The 20,554-nt window shown below is 39.4% G+C and overlaps 1 protein-coding gene across 1 annotated transcript in view; it reads right to left on the bottom strand.

The window, feature by feature from the left end:
• Positions 1–5,637: 5,637 nt before the first annotated feature.
• Positions 5,638–20,554, bottom strand: part of LOC140212401 (rab effector MyRIP-like) — a 48,503-nt gene continuing 33,586 nt past the window's right edge. Inside the window, exons 5-7 of the mRNA XM_072283147.1 lie at positions 8,294–8,395; positions 8,138–8,198; positions 5,638–5,756 (exon numbers count right to left, since the gene is read on the bottom strand). Coding sequence (XP_072139248.1) covers positions 5,638–5,756; positions 8,138–8,198; positions 8,294–8,395 — 282 coding nt within the window. The remainder of the gene's footprint in view (positions 5,757–8,137; positions 8,199–8,293; positions 8,396–20,554) is intronic.

Genomic DNA, 20,554 nt, shown 5'->3' with positions numbered 1-20,554 from the left:
CCCTCAACCATCAGGTTCTTGAACAAGAGGGGGTAACTGTTCTCAATTTCACTTGTCCCATCACTAAGCTGTTCCCCCAACCTATGGACTCACTTTCAAGGACTCTTCATTTCATGTTCTTGATATTTATATTTTATTATTATGATTTTCTTTTTGCATTTGCACAGTTTGCTTTCTTTTGCATGATGATTATTGGGAAGTGTTCTTTCATTTATTCTGTTGTGTTTCTTGTATTTACTGTGAATGTCTGAGAAAATAAATCTCAGGGTTATATATATATATATATATATATATATATATATGTAATACATTTCCTTTGAAGTTTGAACTAACTGGATGACTACTGGAATGGCCAAAGCATTTAAGGCTATGAACCAATTGCTAGTTAATGGGACTGGTATAGATGGGTCCTTAATGGTTGGCATGGATGGGGCAGGTGGAATTAATTATCCTGCTATTGTACAGTTTGATGAGTCCAGGACTGTACTTCTGCTTGGCTAGTCTTCATTATTTGATAAAATTTACTGTAATTCAGAAAGGGTGGCAGAGTGGTGCATCTAATGAAGTTGTTGCCTCATAGCGGCAGTGCACAAGGTAGAATACAGACTCCAGAATCCAGAGCTGCATGTTCTCCCTGTGACCATGTCAATTTCCTACAGGTGCTCTGCTTTTCTCCCACATCCCAACGATGTGAGGGTTGTTCCATAAATTATCCCTAGCATGTGGTCGAACCTGGAGTAGTTCATGAGAATTAAAAAATGGGATTAATGGAGAAGTGTAAATGGATAGTAGATGGCCGGTGGACTGATGGTCTTGTTTTCCTGATGTATTTCTTTATGCTTCAATGACTCCAAGCAAACAATCTTAGATTAATGTTAGAATTTCAGCTTGGATGAAATGAGGTTTTATGTTAATGGGTGTACAGCTTTTCCTACTTAGTCTTCTACATCACTGAACAATATCCCATTAATCATCACATCATGTAGGTTGGCTAAAGAAGTTCATTGATTAGTAGTCAAGCTGATGTGCATCTATCATCAACAGAGAAACTCATACGTTAGGAGATCCCTGCTTTGCTCTGTTTCAACACCAAGAAGCATTGCAGTAAAGTTCCTCTGTTTGAAACCAGCATAGTCTCAATGGGAAGAAATATAGGCTCCTATAACTCCTCTCTCATGATTTATTAAATGAATGAATGATAATATTGAAAGCTCAGAAGCACTATATTGAAGCTAGTTTACAGATGTGAAACATGCAAATAGGATTTAAATCTTAGCACGTACAGCACTGGGAAAGTGGTTTGTAACCTCATCTGAAAGTGTTATAGATCTGTAATCTTAGCCAGTACTTTCTCCCTATGATCCGATGGCAGGTCAGGCCTAGCTCTTCCCTGGATTCAACCCTACCCTCCGGGCCTCTGTCAGCACGGGTTCTGATCCCACCATTGCAAATGGCGCCACTGGAAATCTGTCAAATGAGGAACGTCACCTGTGCCTAGAATTTTATTGTCCAAATATTGAGCAGTATACAGCTGTTCTTCCAGTTCCTTCCCAATACCAGCTGTGGCTCACCCAGGGACCAAAGTTAATGGCTTCACCTCCCACTCTGGCCAGGAGCACAGAAGCTGGGTTGACCCTTTAAAGAGACTGCTGTACTGTTAGAAGGTGATGTCTTTTCAATGAGATGCAGAAGTCAGAGCCCGTTGCTGCTCTGAAGTACAACCGTCCTGTCTCAACCACTTCCTCTGGCAGCTCATTCCATATGTTCACCAGTCTCTGAGAGGGAACGTTGCTCTGCAGATCCTACGCCATTCTTTTCTTTCACCCTGAACCTGTGCTCCCCAGTTCTCTTGCTCTGGGGAAAACACCTTATCTATGCTTCTCATAATTTTAAACAATTCTATATAGTTGCCCCTCATTCTGCTGCATTCCAAGGGTTAAAACCTAGCTTGGCTAACCCCTTCCCAAAACTCAGACCCTCTAGCCCCAAGTCTTTTTAAATATTTAACACTACTTCCAGTTTAACTAAGCCTTTCCTATAACAGTGTGACCAAATCTGTACACCGTACTCCAAGTGCAGCCTCACCAATGGCTTATACAAACAACTGCAACTTAATGTCCCAATTCCTGTACTCAATTCCATCACTGATTGAAGGGTGACATGATCACTGCCTTTTCACCACCCTGTCTACCTGTGGTGCTGCTTTCAATGAACTCTGCTCTTGTTCTGCTCTGTCACACTCTTCCATTACACTCACGAGTACCCTACCTTTCAAAGTGCACAGTAGTCTGCAATACTCCAAGGTATGTATGTATATATTTAGTGTGATTAAGACTTTTGAGCAGTACTATGTTTGTCATTGTGGAGTGGAGAGTGCATTTGTAAATCTGGCAGGACAAAGGATGTGGGAATGGTGAGGGTGGATGGCCGCAGTCGGGGTGTGGGATAGGTGGCAGAGAAGGAGTGTCAGGGGTGGTGGGTGGTGCAGGTGCAAGCACACCCAGCCCTCAGACCATAAGATATAGAAGCAGAATTAGGCCACTTGGCCCATCAAGTCTGCTCCACCATTTCATCATCAATGATCCAGTTCTTCTCTCAACCCCAATCTCCGGCCTTCTCCCTGTATCTCTTCATGCCTTATTAATCAAGAATCTATCAACCTCAGCCTTAAATATACATAAAGATTTGGCCTCCACAGCTGCTGTGGCAAAGAATTCTACAGATTCACCACTCTTTGGCTAAAGAAATGTCTTCTCATCTCTGTTCTCAAATGATGCACGTCTATTCTGAGGCTGTGTCCTCTGGTCTTACACTCCCCCACCACAGGAGACATCCTGTCCATATCCACTCTATCCATTTGATAGGTTTTAATGAGGTCACCCCTCATTCTTCTGAATTCTACTGAATACAGGCCCACAGCCATCAAACACTCTTCCAATGACATGCCTTTGAACTCTCTCCAGTTTCAGCACATCCTTTCTACCATAAGAGAACCAAAACTGCTCACAATACTCCAAGTGAGGCCTCACCGTTGCTTTATAAAGTCTCAACATTACATCCTTGCTTTTATATTGTAACCCTCTGAAATAAGTGCTAACATTGCATTTGACTTCCTCACCACAGACTCAACCTGTAAATTAGCCTTTACAGAATCCTGCACGAGGACTCCCAAGTCCCTTTGTGCCCCAATTTTTTGTATTTTCCCTCCATTTAGAAAACAGTCAACCCTTTCATTTGTTCTACCAAGGTGCATGACCATACACTTCCCAACACTGTATTCCATCTGCCATTTTTTGACCAGTTCCCTAATTTGCCTGTCCTTCTGTAGCCTCCCTTCTTCCTCAGAACTACCTGCCCCTCCAGCTATCTTCATATCATCTGTAAACCTTGCAAAAAAGCCATCAATTCCATCATCAAAATCACTAACATATAATGTAAAAAGAATCGATCCCAACACAGACAACTGTGGAAAACCACTAGTCACTGGTAGCCTACCAAAATGCTTACTTTATTCCTACTCTTTGCCTCCTGCCAATCAGTCACTGCTTTATCCATTTTAGAAGCATTCCTGTAGTACCGTGGGCTTGTAGCTTGTTAAGCAACCTCATGTGTGGCACCTTGTCAAAGGCCTTCTGAAAATCCAAGTACACAACATCAACTGATTCTCCTTTGTCTATACTGCTATTATTTCTTCAAGGAATTCCAACAGATTTGTCAAATGAGATTTTCCCTTGAGGAAACCCTGCTGACTACGGCCTATTTTATCATGTGCTTCTAAATAACCTGACACCTCGTCATTAATAATTGACTCCAACATCTTGCTAGCTACTGAGGTCAGACTAAATGGCCTATCATTTCCTTTCTTCTGCCTCTCTCCCTTCTTGAAGAGTGATGTGACATTTGCAATTTTTCAGTCTTCCGGAACCATTCCAGAATCCAGTGATTCTTGAAAGATCATTACAATTGCCTCCACAATCTCTTCAGCTACCACTTTCAGAACCTTAGGGTGTACACCATCTGGTCCAAGTGACTTATCTATCTTCAGACCTTTCAGTTTCCCTAGAATCTTCTCTCTGGTTATGGTAATTTCGCACACCTCATGACCCTAACACCTAGAAGAAACTTTTGGTATCGTCTTTAATATTATTGGCTAGCTTATTTTCCATCTTTTCCTTCTTAATTACTTTTTTCCTTCTTAATTACCTTCTGTTGGTTTTTAGAAGTTTCCCAATCCTCTACCTTCCTACTAATTTTTGCTCTATTATATGCCCTCTCTTTGGCTTTTATGCTGGCTTTGACTTCTCTTGTTAGCTACTGTTGCGTTATCTTTCCTTTAGAAAACTTCTTCCTCTTTGGGATGTATATATCCTGCAAGGCAAAGTCATTTGATTCCAAACAACTGGTTTATTGACCACTGCTGATTGTCTGTCTACTGCTTCCCGCTCCCTCCCCTTTCCCTTTTCCCAACAACGATTCTCCTTCCTCTGTCCCCTTCCCTCTCTCAGTCCACAACAGAGACTCATATCAGAATCAGGTTCATGAAATGTGTTTTCTTGTGGCAGCAGTACAGTCCAATACCTCAAATTACTACAGTACTATGCAAAAGTCTTTGGCACTCTAGCTGTATACAATATATGTGCTTAGGACTTTTGCACACTACTGTAAGTCCTACACTGGTTTGACTTTCCAAAATTTTCCAAAATCTCACACTTATCCATATTGAAGTCCATTTGCCAGCCCCCAGAACACCTCCCCAGCTGATCAAGACCCCCTTCCCCCCACTCCGTAATCCAAAATAACATTCTTTACCAGCAAAATACCTCCTAATTTCATGTCATTCACAGTCTTGTGGATTTGTATAAAAAACAAACAATAACAGACCCAACACTAAACCCAATGGCACACCACGAGTCAACAGCCTCCATTTCAAGAAGCAACTTTCAACCACCACCCTTTGCTTCCAACCTCTGACTCTGTCTAATCAGATTTTGCTATCTATATTCTGGATAGATTCTGCTGTCAGAATTCCCTCCAGTAACTCCTCCATTACTGATATTAGGCTGACCTGTCTATCTTTCTTAAACACTGGCTTAGCCATCTTCCAGTCTTCAGGACCTTTACCAGTGGCTAACTATGAAGCAAATACATTCACAGATGCTCTCTTTCTACCGTTCCACAAAATACAAATTCCTGCCTGCCATAGTGGTACCCAGGAAGAGCAGGCAGGACTGCCTCAACAACTACTGCCCAATAGAATTCACATCTACCGCAATAAATTGTTTCAAGAAGCTAGTTGTGGCCAGAATTAATTCCTGTCTCAGCAAGGACCTGGACCCTGGACCTGCTGCGATTTGCCTGCGCCTCAGTATGTCTTTACCAGTATGTTATCATTTCTCTACTCTGGAGCATATAAACAACAGCAGAACACACTCCATGCTCTTATTTATCGATTGTAGCTCAGTATTCAACACCATCATCCCCTCAGTATTAATCACCAAGTTTCAAAACTTGGGCCCCTGTACCTCCATCTGCAAATGTATCCTTGACTTCATCAGGAGACCACATAGAGTGTAGGTCAGTAATAGTATCTCTTTGCTGAACATCAACACATGTAGCACTCCAAGATGTGTGCTTAGCTCACTGCTCTTCACTCTCTACACCAGTGAACGTCTGGTTCAGCATAGCCCAAATGTCATCTATACATTCACACACGACAACACTATCGTTGGTGAAGTCTCTGACGACAATGAGGAAGCCTACAGGAGTTAGAAATCAGCTGTTTGAGTGGCGTCGCAACAACAACTTTGCACTCAATGTCAGCAAGTCCAGGGGGTAACTGTGGACTTTAGGAAGGAGAAGATGAGAGATCACACACCAGCTCTTGTTGAAGGGTCAGCGTTGATAAGGGTAAGCAGTTTTGAGTTCCTGGGCATTGATATCTTGGAGCATCTACCCTAGATCCAAAATATTGATGCAATCTTAGAAAGCACACCAACAGCTCCACTGTGCTCGGAGTTTGAGGAGAACTGCTATGCAACAAACACACTTACAAATTTCTATAGATGTACAGAGGAGAGCATTCTGAAGGCTTAAAAGACAGCCTGATATGGAGGCTTCAATGCACAGAATCACAAGACATTGCAGAGGCTTGTAGACTCAGCCAGCTAAAAAATAAAAACAAGGATGTAATGCTGGGGCTTTACAAAGCACAGGTGAGGCCTCACCTGGAGTATAGAGAGCAGATTTGGGCCCCACACCTAAGAAAGGATGTGCAGAGTATGTTCAAAGGAAGTTCACGAAGATGATTCCAGGAATGAAAGGCTGAGAGCCCGTACTCACTAGAATTTAGAAGAATGAGGGTGGATCTCAGTTGAAACCTATTGAATGTTGCCAGGCTTAGATAGAGTGGATGTGGAGAGGATGTTTCCTATAGTGGGGGAGTCTAGCTGACACAGCCTCAGAATAAAGGAACATCCATTTAGAATGGAGATGAGGAGGAGTTTCTTTTGCCAAAAGTTGGTGAATCTGTGGAATTCAATACCAGTGGCTGAGGAGGCCAGGTCATTGGGTGTATTTAGGTCAGAGGCTGATAGGCTCTTGATTAGTCATGACATGAAAGGTTATGAGGAAAAGGCAGGAGAATGGAGTTTAGCGGGAAATGGATCAGTCATGATGAAATGGGGGAGCAGATGTGATAGGCCGAGTGGCCTAACTCTGCTCCAATATCTTATGGTCTAACTTCTCGGGCAAAACCCTTCCCAGCACTGAGGACATCTTCAGTAATTTATTGTAATTTACTGTCGCCACAAGTACCAAAGATCATGACGAGCTTGGTTTTACCATAAAACCAGGGCGAACCAAAAGGGTCAGACCAGTTACACTCACAGATCCCGATTTTGCAGATGACATAGTCCTGCTCTCTGACCAGATGGAGGAAGCACAGCAGCTACTGACAAAAGTAGAAATTGAGTTCAATAAAGTTGGACTTCACCTAAATGCTAAAAAGACAGAGTACATGGCGTTTATCTGCGACAAAGGTACTCTCAAGACCATAAAGAAAGATACCATTAAGAAAGTCTTTGACTTCAAGTACCTCAGGTCAAGAATGATAAGTTTGGAGAAGGACATAAAGGTACGGAAGGTGCTGGCGTGGCTATGAACGACATGAAGGAAATCTGGAAGTCGAACCTGACCAGAGGGCTTAAAAAGAGGATCTTCATAGCAGTCATAGGGTCCATTGTCACGTACGGATGCGAGATGTGGACACTCACCAAGACTATGTGAAAGTCTCTAGATGGTTGCTATACACGAATGCTCCGGATGACTCTTGACGTGAGTTGGCAACTGCACATGACGAACGTTGAGCTCTATAACAACCTACCGATGCTCACCATTAAAATCGAGGCGAGAAGACTGCAACTAACGGGGCACTGTCTACGCCACCCCGAGCTACCTGCCAGCCTAGTCATTATATGGGAGCCCAAGCACGGGAGGATGAACCCTGGGCGCCCTCCCAAGACTATGGTCAACATGCTCCTAGAAGACAGCAGCGCGGCTAATGTAGATGAACTGAACACACTGATGAGGGAGAGGGAGGAGTGGAGAGTCCATCATTGTGCCCGACACCGGCCCCCTAGGCCTGAGTTGACGTATTAGTAGTAGTCACCAGAAAACAACAAAGTTCACGTCATGTACAGTAAGCCAGTGATAATAAATCTGATTCTGAGTCTGTCCTATCCCTTTGCATCACCACCGTAAAACAATTAGAATTATGGTCACTAGAATCAAGGTGCTCCCTGACTGCCAGATTACTCTGTCTCCTTCCCAAAGAGCAGGTCCAGTATTGCACCCTCCCAAGTAAGACCCTCAAGAAACATTTTTGCTGGTCCAGTCAATACTGGTAAAATTGTAATTTCTCACTATTACTACCTTTTTATTCTTACATCTATTAGCAACTTCTCCATACACTTGCTTAAGTTCTACTGTCAAAGCTGCATTTTCCACAGAATGTCATCTCTAATTGATGAAGTCCGTGTGCTGGTTTAGACTGAACAATGGTAATTAGATGAACCTGACTCATAATGGCACCGCAATTCTCATAACTCAGGTTACTGAGTAAGGTACTTATTCTTGATACCTTGTTTTGGTGGTGCAGGAAGCTTTCTCCTCTGTTGCCTTGAAGAATCAATCGTCTCAGCCTGGAATAAAACACAAGAGGTACACTCCACCATCAAGCCAGCACTTTAACAGGAAATGTTATCTGACAACAGTTTCAACACAAACTCTTTCTCACCGTCGCCTCGGGCAGGTTACGTTTCTTCAGCAGTCGTTCACAGGGGACCACATTCAGACCTGCTACATTCAGGGCTGAAATTCTGCGCTCTATGTCCGAAACCTGTTCAATGGATGATTAAACATAACATGAAGCTCACTGTTGAAAAAAAATCAAACAGAGTCACTGCTGACAGCTGACAAAGACCTGCTGTATTCTATTGTCACTCCCTTGCATTCTGTCTCTCCTATGAAGTCCTGTGAGAAGCTTTACTGGAAAAACAGAACTTGCATTAGATGTACAACACTAACTTACAGGCCACACTGTAAAATAAGGTTTTCTATTCATTTGTGGCTGCAATAAGAATTAAAATGTGTAGGAAAACCCAGGCTGATTAAAAACGATACTAAAAATTGTGGTTAAAGATAGAATCTACTTCAACACATTCAACAGCAGCTTAAAAGGACATGGATACATACCTGAAAGTGACAAAGTTTCAGATATTTGGCGCAAATTAGTGGAACTAACCAAATTGTTCATTGAAGAAGAGCATGAAGACTTCCCTCTGTGGTGTGCTGTTTTATAATTCATGAAAGAACACAAGCAGTATGTCCCTGTTACATCTCCTTCAGATGGAAGGGATTGGGTTCAGTGGGATTCAATTAATTAATTGATTAATTCAATTCAATTCAGTCCAATTCAGTTAATTGGGACACATTGGGACCTGTACATTTTGGTCCAATTAAGTGGCTGCCCAATTATTCAAAGTTTCATGGAAGTACTTCGTACATACTTAAAACTGTATAAAAAAGACAAACCACCGTTTAATTGAGTAACAAATTATTTATATAAATGAAATACAGGTTAAATTAGAACACTAACAATACTACTGTAGTACTATAAAATTCTGTATTAGTTCTAATATCAATGGAGGAATTCATCCAGGTCGCATTCCTTTGACGGTAAATGGACAATAACAGTGCAGACAACTAGTGTAGGTAGTGGACTACATTCATACAATGCTGTTGATGACTGTATCGTCCAAGTCTTCATTTTCATTGTAACATTCAAGATGATTGTCGATACCTTCAAATTCTTCATAGTTCCTTATTGAACTGAATCCCATCACTGAACTGTTCCCACAACTTATGGACTCACTTTCAACACTCTTCATCTCATATTCTCAATATTTATTGCTTGCTTCCTTGTTTGTTTGGTCATTTGTTTCCTGTTTATTTATTCATTATTCCTTTTCCCCTTTCTTTTTGTATTTGCACAGTTTGTTTTATTTTGTACCCTGGTTGTCTGCCCGGTTGGTGCGGTCTTTCATTAATTCTATTATGGTTATTGGATTTATTGCGCATGCTCACAAGAAAGTGAATTTCAGGGCAATATATGTTGACATATGTGAACTTTGATAATAAATTTACATTGAACTTTGAACTTGTGGAATAATGAAATTATTTCCAGCCATTTTTGGCATCTTCCAGCCTGAATGCCTGAAGCTGCAGTGAGCAAAGCAGTTCTGACTTGTCTTACTACTTATTACTCGCCAACTAACAGTGAGAAAAATAATTACTTCTTGAATACAAACACATGAAAGTGACACTATTTAAAAACTGTTCACTCGAAATACAGTGTAGTGTCTAACAACCATGCACGTGCACGCGACTGGTGCTAGCCAGAAACTGTTCAGCAATTGTCTCCTGTCCCAATTACATGGCGTAGTGTCCCAAATAAATGAAAGGAATCCCAGCTATTTTCTCAATTAGATTTTGTCCCAAATAAGTGGCTGACCTAATTAACCGATGGCCCTATTAATCAGAATCCACTGTACTTTATTTTGGGTTTCCTGTCAGAACTATGCAGCAGATGGGACTTCTCTGAATTCCTCCTGCAATGAATCTTTTTGCCACATAGCCTTTTATTAAGGGCTTCTTTTGGTCAATTTAATAGTGCGTAGCCTTAACACTTTGTTTAACCCTGAGGGGAGCTAAGTGCCTGGACAACACATCAATTATTCATTACAAGAGAAAGAATTTCCTGGTGAAGTTTTCTTAATTAAAAAAAGTACAAACTGCTGAAAACACAGATCATACCAGGCGGGAACAGTATTAATGTTCCAGTTTCAAGAGTCTTGGACCTGAAGTCTTAATTCTGCTTCTCTTTGATCTTCTGAGTATTTTAGCATTCCTTGTTTTTATTTCAGAGTTCCAGCACCTACAAGCTTTTCAATCATTTTCATCTACATTTTCTTTTTGTTGGATTGATCAGAACCCCAGCATTCTCCTATAATATACATAATTTTCCAAGTTCTGTTTCCACTTCCCAATCCATCTTATATAACTTACTATACATGCTTCTTTCCAATCTGTGTCCCTCAAGAGATTAATTTCAACTTTCCCATCAAAGCACAAATTAGAACAGCAAACGGGCTCCCAGTGATTTTTCACCCAAATGACTCCCATTAGTTCTTGACTTAAAAAAGATGCAAAGCCACAACTGTGTGCATTGGTGCTAGTGCACGGAGGCTGACCACAAGTACCCTGTTAAGTACCGAGGCCATAGTGTGCTGTTGGAGTCACTGGGAAGTGTAAGAGCTGTCCCTGAACGACCCATGGCTATGCTTGACGCACAGCAGGGCAGCACTTCTCAATGTCCCATGGCCAGTGTTTATCCCCAAACTCACATCAAAGTCAAAGTCAAAGTATAGTTATAATCAAAGTACATATACATTATGTCACTATATACTACCCTGAGATTCATTTTCTTGCAGGGATTTACAGGAAAATAAACGGATGCAATAATATTTGTGAAAATCTATACAAAAGTACTGACTGACAAACAGCCGCTGTGCCAAGGAAGACAAATGGTGCAAATAAAATATAAATAATACTGAAAACATGAGTTGTAAAGTCCTTGAAAGTGAGTTGGTAGGATAGAATAAAGAATCAGAGAACACTATGACTATGACACCAGAACACTATGGCTATATTCGTCAACGTTTTAGGTTGTAGAATCAGTTCAGAGTTGAGGTGAGTGAAGTTATCAATGCCAGTTCAGCAGCCTGATGACTGTAGGGTAATAACAGCTCCTGAAGCTGGTGGTGTGGGACCCAAGGCTTCTGTACCTCCTGCCCAATGGTAGTAGTGAGAAGAAATGGTGGGGTCTTTCATGATGGTTGCTACTTCCTTGTTGCAGCACTCTTCATAGATGTGATCAACTCTGTCTGGGCCTTTCAACATTCGAAGGGTTTCGATGAGATTCCCCCCCTCATCCTCCTAAATTCCAGCAGATACAGGCCCAGCGCCATCACTCGTTCCTTGTATGATAACCCTTTCATCTCCAGAATCATCCTTATGAACCTCCTCTGGACCCTCTCCAATGCTAGCACATTTTATCTTAGATAAGGAGCCTAAAACTCTTCACAATATTCAAGGTGTGGTCTCACTAGTGCCTTATAAAGCCTCAGCATCATATCCCTGCTCTTAATATTTTAGAACTCTTGGAATGAATGTTAACATTGCATTTGCCTTCCTCACCACTGACTTAACCTGCAAATTAATCTTTAGGGTGTTCTGCACAAGGACTCCCAAGTCCCTTTGCATCTCAGATTTTTTGATTTTCTCCCTGGTTAGAAAATAGTCTGCACATTTTTGTTACCACTAAAGTGCATGATCATGCATTTTCCAACATTGTATTTCATTTGCCACTTTCTTGCCCGTTCTCCTAATCTGTCCTTCAGAAAATCCATATACACAATACCACTGCATCCCCTTTTTCTATCCTATAATCTCCTCAAAGAATCCCAACAGGTTCGTCAGGCAAGATTTTCCCTTAAGGAATCCATGCTGAATTTGTCCTATCTTGTCCTGTGTTGCAAAGTACTCCACAGCCTCATCCTCAACAATTAACTCCTAAACACTGAGGTCAGGCTAGCAGGTCTATAATTTCCTTTCTGCTACCTTCCTCCTTTCTTAAAGAGTGGAGTGACATTTGTAATTTTCCAGTCCTCTGGAACCATGCCAAAGTTCAATGATTCTTGAAAGATCACTGCTAATACCTCCACAATCTCTACTGCTACCTCTCTCAGAACCCTAAAGTGCAGTTCATCTGGTCCAGATGACTTATGTACCCTTAGGTCTTTCAGCTTTCTGAGCATCTTCTCCCTTGTAATAGTAACTGCACTCATTTCTCTTCCCTCAACAGCTGGCACATTGCTAGTGCCTTCCACAGTGAAGACTGATGCAAAATATTCATTTAGTTAATCTGCCCTCTCCTTGTCCCCCATTATTATTTCTCCAGCCTCATTTTCTAGCGGTCCTATATCCACTCACATCTCTCATTTATTTTTTATATACTTGAAAAAGTTTATTCTATCCACCTTGTTTGCTAGCTCATTTTCATATTTTATCTTTTCCATCCTAATGATATTTTTAGTTGCTTTCTGTAGGTATTTAAAAGCTTCCCAATCCTCTGTCTTCCTGCTAATTTTTGCTTTGTTGTATGCCCTCTCTTTTGTTTTAACATCAGCTTTGACTTCCCTTGTCAGCCATGGTTGTACTATTTTGCCATTTAAGTATTTATTTGTTTTTAGAATACACCTATCCTGCATCTTCTTCATTTTTCCCAGAAACTGAAGCCCTGCCAGCATCTTCATCCATCTTACTTAGGCCAACTGCTCTCTCATACCATTGTAATATCCTTTACTCCACTGAAATACTGCTACATTGGATTTTACTTTCGCCCTATCAAATTTCAAGTTGAACTCGGACTTCCGGTAGAGTTCATGGAGTGAAGTCGTGTTCTTGACTTGCTCCATTACCTCTGGGCTTTACCCTATGATCAGCTACACTTAAGCTAACTTTTAAGGCAACGATTTTTACAATACCTTGCAGCGGATTGCTATTATATATTTGGATGCTTTTAAGGTACACTATGTCTAAGAACGGGAAAGACGGCAAACCTCCGGTTAGACCAAAAGTTACCGACCCTCCTCCGATTGAACCAGCAGTAACTATGCAAGCTATATTGGATCTGATTCGTACGGAAATCTCAACTACTATATCGGATCTGATTCGTGCGGAGATTTCAACTAAACTGCAGAAAATTATCGATGAAATTGATAAAATGAAAACATCTATCACCGAACATCAGACTGCTATATCTAATCTCCAAATACCCACGCAACAAAATGAATTCAAGATGGGGAAAATTGAAGAAACAATTACTGTAATGAAGAAAACACTTGACTTTCTGACCTTTAAAAATTCTGACTTAGAATGCAGAATGCGACGACAGAACATTTGAATTATTGGTATTCGTGAAGCTGCTGTATCTGATGACCCTATAAAGTTTTTCTCTCAACTATTAAAAGATTCATTTCCCACCTTATTTCCTGATCAACCACCACTATTGGATCGGGCTCACAGAGTCCCATTATATTTGCCTAAGTCAGATAAACTTCGGCATGTTATTTTACGATTTCATTATTTTCAAGACAAGGAGAAGTTGCTTCGCTTTGCTCGACCTAAAGGTTACAATGATTTCTCGGATCTTCGCTTTCGATTGCTGGAAGGTTTTAGTAAACAGGTGTCCGTTACAGATCTGTGATATCGGAATTCTACAAGATAGATTTAAAACCAGTGTTGCTTTATCCCGCACGTTTGAGGATGCGATTGTCTGATGGGTCTTCCCATTTTTTCGACTTTCCATCAGGAGCCCAGAGTTACCTGGATCAACTCTTGCCTTCAACATCTTAATCGCACTATTAAATCATCTCTGTTTGATCGGAGGCAGTTAATCTGTTGGGTTTAATTTTTCTTGCTTTATATGAGGGCAGAAAAGATTTTTTTCGGTTTAATTAATATGGTTGCCAAACTTTTTTTTTAACTGCGTCATTCCTTTTTTCTTCCCTGGGGATTCTGGGTGGCTATTCCCTCAGCATCATTTTATGTATATCCCTGGAGGCCTTAAACTTTGTAGTTTTCAAACGTACTTTTTGTAGTTTTCTTGGCTAGTCTATGCTAATATTTCATTTTCTTGTTTAGTTATACGGTCTGTTGTAGATTAACGGTTTTCTTTATATGTACTTGTTTTTTCTTTGTATTATATCGTTTTCGTTTTAATTGGTGTACTTTTTTTATTCCTTTACTGTTTTATAACTTTAGCTGATCTTTTTATATATACACTTTTTTTTAGTGAGCGTCTATTGGAAGTCATGGGGGTAGTTCTAGTGCTCGCTTCTTTCCGGCTGGTCTATCTCAGATTTAGCTTTGAGGTTACGGGGTGGGGGAGGCTTCACTTTTTAGTTTTTCTTTCTTCTTGGGCTACTTATATTACCAAAGTATTGGTCGCGTTCTCTTTCCTGTTATCTCTTGTTTATTCTGTTCCCTTTCCGGGTTCATGGGTCGAACCTATTGTCAATCCTCCTTTATTTGAGGGTTGACTTTAGGGATTATGGAGTCTACTATTAATTTTGTCTCTTGGAATACTAACGGTCTTAATCATCCAATAAAAAGGAAAAAAGTCTTTAAAGTATTCCGGAGACTTAAAGCACATATTCTATTTTTTACAAGAGACCCATGTGCGGAGGGGGGACAGACTACGTTTTTTTAAGTTCTGGAAAGATCAACACTTCCATTCGAATTCTAACGCTAAAATTCAAGGAGTTTCTCTTTTTATAGATCCCTCAATCACTTTCGTACAACACGATATTATTTCTGATCCGAATGGTAGATTTCTATTGGTTAGTGGTTTATTCTTTAATAAAAAGGTAGTTTTGGTTAACGTCTATGCTCCCAACATGGACTGTCCGGAATTTTATAAATCATTATTTAATTTGTTCCCAAATTTGAATGAGTTTTCACTAATCTGGGGCGGGGATCTTAATACTTGTTTATCCCCATTATTGGACCGTTCGGCTCCTTTATGGACTCTACCCAATAAATCTGCAACCTTGATTAATTCATTTCTCTCAGATTCTGGGTCAACGGACATTTGGCGTTTTTTGCATCCTCAGGAAAAAGATTTTGCTTTTTTTTCACATGTTCATCATTCCTATTCAAGAATTGATTATTTTTTTATTGACTCTCATCTTATTTCTTCAGTGGTTAAATGTGAATATGACTCTATAACCATTTCGGATCATGCGCCACTTAAGCTTTCTATTAAAATATTGGCCAATACACAAAATAATAGACAATAGCATTTTAATTCGCTGTTGCTTCAGGCCTCGGATTTTGTTAACTTTATGGATGAACAGATTGATCTCTTTTTTACAATCAACTGTACAGAGGATATATCCATGAACACCCTTTGGGATACTTTTAAAGCTTATATTCGTGGTCAGATCATCTCGTACTCTGCTGCTTTGAGGAAGAGGTTGAAGGAGGAGGAGCTGGTTATTGTGGACAAGATTAAGGAAATTGATAAGAAATATGCTACAGCTCCCTCTGAGAAGTTGTATAAACAAAGAACTGAACTTCAAATGGAACACAGTTTATTACTTTCGTCCTCTATTGCAATCAATTAATGAAAACAAGAAGCGAATTTTATATACATAGTGACAAAGTTGGTAAACTGTTTGCTAATCAGTTGAAGACTAACTATACTAAATTTCAAATTAATCAGATTTATAATCAAAAAGATCAACTGATATTTGATCACGCTGAGATTAATCAATCCTTTTTTGACTTTTATTCCTCCTTATATCAATCAGAGTCTCCAGGAGACTCTAAATATATGTATGACTTTTTAGATAACCTAGATTTCCCTAAGATTTCACATGATATATCTTCTATGTTAGACACTTCCTTTACCACTGATGAGATTAAGAATATTATTTTTCTATGAACCCGGGGAAAGCTCCTGGTCCTGATGAGTTTACTGCAGAATTTTATAAATTTTTTGCATCCTCATTAATCCCTTGGTTATTCAGGGTTCTGGATGCCTTATTAAAACTTGGTAAACTTCCTGAATCCTTTTATAGAGCATCGACCTCTTTAATATTAAAGAAGGATAAAGATCCTGCTCGATGTGCATCTCATAGACCAATATCTTTATTAAATGCTGACTCTAAAATTTTTTCTAAATTATTAGCAAACAGATTAGAAAAAGCACTTCCTTATATTATTTCGGAAGACCAAACGGGTTTTATTAAAGGTCGTTACTCTTCTTATAATATTCGTACACTGTTAAACATTGTCTATACCCCGTCACAAAATGATCCTGAATGCGTCATTTCCTTAGACGCTGAAAAAGCCTTCGACAGAATCGAATGGCCTTACTTATTTAAGGTGTTTGAAATGTTTAATTTCAGCCGGAAATTTATATCCTGGATCAAATTGTTATATCATTCTCCTATGGCCTCAGTTCGTACTAACTCTTTAAACTCACCTTTTTTTCCTCTTTTTCGAGGTACCAGACAAGGTTGTCCTCTTAGTCTTTTATTATTTGATATTGCATTAGAACCTCTTGCAATTGCTATTCGAGAATCTCCAAATATTATTGGTATAACTCCTGGTTTAAAGTCTCATAAAGTATCAATTTATGCTGATGACTTACTTTTATATATTTCTAATCCTCAAAAATCTATTCCTACTGCTTTAGATTTATTAGCACAATTTAGTCTTTTTTCAGGTTATAAGTTAAATCTCAGTAAGAGTGAACTTTTCCCGATTAATAAGCAAGTTCCCTTATATCAGAACCTCCCATTAAAATTGGCTAATAACCATTTTTCATATCTTGGGATTAAAATTACCTGTAAACATAAGGATTTATTTAAGACTAATTTCCTACCCTTAATTGACCACATTACTCAACTTTCATTTAAATGGTCTCCACTTTATTTAAATTTGATTGGTCGTATTGATGCTGTTAAGATGTTTATTCTGCCAAAATTTTTATATGTATTTCAGGCACTACCGATTTTTGTTCCAAAATCCTTTTTTGACAAAGTTGACTCTAAAATGTCTTCATTTATTTGGAAAAATAAAAACCCGAGATTGGGTAGAATACATCTACAGAAAGCTAAGAGAGATGGAGGTTTGGCATTACCTAACTTTAGATTCTATTATTGGGCAATTAATATTCAACACATGAAATTTTGGTTACTTGACCAAGATACATTATCCATTCCTAAATGGATCTGCTTAAGGTTATGCACTTGGCTCCATTTTAGGTTCTTCTGATCCTTTTGATTTGAAACGCCACAAACAGGTTTGTAACACGATAGTTAAATATACCTTACGTATTTGGTTTCAATTCCGAAAATGTTTCGATTTTAATCAATTTGGGCTTGTGATTCCTATTTTAGGCAACATATTCTTTCCCCCCTCCTCCACGGACCGTGCCTTTCAAATTTGGAAAACTAATGGTATATCATGGTTTTTGGATTTATTTTTAGATGTGTCCCTTATGTCTTTTGAACAATTATCTAACAAATATAACTTACCAAGAATACATTTTTTTTAGATATCTCCAAGTTAGAAATTTCCTAAGTACTATACTCTCTTCCTTTCCTACATTACCTCCTACATATATTTTAGATATATAATTAACCTTAACCCATGTTAGAACGGTGTAATGGCTATTATTTATAATACTATCATGAAACTTAGGAAAGCTCTATTCGATAAGATTAGGTCAGATTGGGAAAAGGAATTGGGTTTTATTGTCTCGGCAGATGACTGGGCGCTTATTTTACAACTAATCAATACTTCCTCTATCTGTTCCAAACATTCCTTAATTCAATTTAAAGTTGTTCATAGAGCACATATGTCTAAAGATAAATTAGCTCATTTTCATTCTCATATTAACCCTCTTTGTGACAGATGTCATGGGGAGATAGCTTCCTTAACTCATATGTTTTGGTCCTGTCCTACTTTGGAAACTTTTTGGAAAGACATTTTTAATATTATTTCAAAGGTATTGAATATAGATATTTCTCCCCATCCTGTTACTGCTATCTTTGGATTACCTAAAATTTCCAGTAATCTTTCCCCTTCAGCCCATAGAATGATTGCATTTCTTACTTTAATGGTGAAAAGATGTATTTTACAACATTGGAAGGAGATTAATGCCCCAACTACGTTCTTTTGGTTTTCTCAGATGATACTATGTTTAAATTTGGAGAAAATCAGAAGTAATCTTTATGATACTTCAGTTAAATTTGAACAGACCTGGAGGCCTTTTATTCAACATTTTCATTTAATGTAATTTTTTTTTCTTTGCCCATATTTACAATCCCTTCTTGCTTTTTAACTGTTTTTAATGGAGGTCGGGTTTGAGGACGTGGTTGTTTTAAGTTGTTTAAGTCTACTTGATACCTAGTTAGCCCATTGCTTTGCTCTGCTTTTTAGATTAGTTGCACGGTGGGTTTTTTGGGTTTTTTTTTCTCCTTAGTGATATGTATGGAAAATTAGTATACTATTATATTACCTTGTTATTGTATATCTAAACTGCACTGTTTTACTAACTTTTTTTGTGTATTAATATCTCTTGTAAATTTATATTGCAACAGTGTATTAGCGTCTACATGGTTTACCTTTTGTGTACTAATTCAATAAAAAGATTTAAAAAGAAAAACAAAAGAAGTTTCAAGTTGAACTCAATCATTGTGTGATCACTGTCTCCTAATGTTTCCTTTACCTTAAGCTCCATAATCGCTTCTGGCTCATTACATAATACCCATTCTGGTGTAGCAGATCCCCTAGTAGGCTCAACAACAAGCTGCTCTTCTTGCAATGAATGAGGCAAATCCAAACGCAGGACACAGGCACGGAGATTGAGTTAGGATGCAGACGTGGGCGTGAGCGTTGAACGGCAAACAGGAGGGAGTGCAGGAAAGCAGAAGGCAGGCAGGACTTATCTTGACATGGAGCGTAGAAAGGAAAGTGGCAGACAAATCTTTTCTTAGCACAGACAGATGAAGTTACAGAGGTAAATCTCGGTGCTGAAGTAAAACTTCGAATACTTATCTTGACATGGAGAGACTGAGTTTCACAGATAAACCTTGGAACTGGAGCAGAACTTAGAAAACTTATCTTGACACGGAGAGACTGGGTTTCATGGGTAAATCTCGGTACTGAAGCAAAACTTAGAACACACAATCCTAAGCGGCCGGGAAACGTTAATTACCACACTGGCAAAACCAATGATCTGGCAACCAGTGGGTGCAAAGCCAAGGTTCTTATGCTGCAGGTCTTGATGAAAACCAGGTATGCCGCCATCAGAGGAAATTTGGAAAAAATGGGGAATTAACGGTCCAGACCGTGACAGCTCTAAAAAGCCATCTCATAGACATTCAACAAATTCACTCTCTTGAGATCCATTATCAACCTGATTTTCCCAATTTACCTACATGGTGAAATCTCCTATGACTATCATAACATTGCCCTTTTGATAAGCCTTTTCTATTTCCAGTGTATTCAGTGTATTCTGTAGTCCACATCCCAGTTACTGTTTGGAGGTTTGTATATACTTGGCATTAGGGTCCTTTTTACCCTTGCAGTTTCTTAACTGAATCCACAAGGATTCAACATCTTCTGATCCTATGTCACATCTTTCTAACCATTCTTTACCAGCAGAACCATGTCACTTTCCCTGCCTCCCTACCTATCCCTCCAATACAAAACTCCTAACTACAACCATCCTTCAGCCATGATTCAGTGATAGCCACAACAGCAAATCTGTGGTGGCCAGTGCTATCATGTTTGCTGTTGTGTGCTGGGGCAGCAGGCTGAGGGTAGCAGACACCAACAGAATCAACAAACTCATTCGTAAGGCCAGAGATGTTGTGGGGATGGAACTGGACTCTCTCACGGTGGTGTCTGAAAAGAGGATGCTGTCTAAGTTGCATGCCATCTTGGTCAATGTCTCCCATCCACTACATAATGTACTGGGTGGCACAGGAGTACATTCAGCCAGAGACTCATTCCTCCAAGATATCACACAGAGCGTCATAGGAAGTCATTCCTGCCTGTGGCCATCAAACCTTACAACTCCTCCCTTGGAGGGTCAGATACCCTGAGCCAATAGGCTGGTCCTGGACTTATTTCATAATTTACTGGCATAATTTACATATTACTATTTAACTATTTATGGTTCTATTACTATTTATTATTTATGGTGCAACTTTAACTAAAACCAATTTCCCCTGGGATCAGTAAAGTATGACTATGACTATGACTATGATTATGACTATATCTAACAATCTGTAGAAGTGCAACAAGATCAGCCACCTTATTTCTTATACCCTGTGCATTGAGATAGAACATAGAA

The sequence above is a fragment of the Mobula birostris genome, chromosome 19, assembly GCF_030028105.1.
Source record: "Mobula birostris isolate sMobBir1 chromosome 19, sMobBir1.hap1, whole genome shotgun sequence".
Classification (NCBI taxonomy): domain Eukaryota; kingdom Metazoa; phylum Chordata; class Chondrichthyes; order Myliobatiformes; family Myliobatidae; genus Mobula; species Mobula birostris.
The sequence above is the reverse complement of the archived record's forward strand: the minus strand, read 5'-3'. Positions and strand labels throughout refer to the sequence as shown.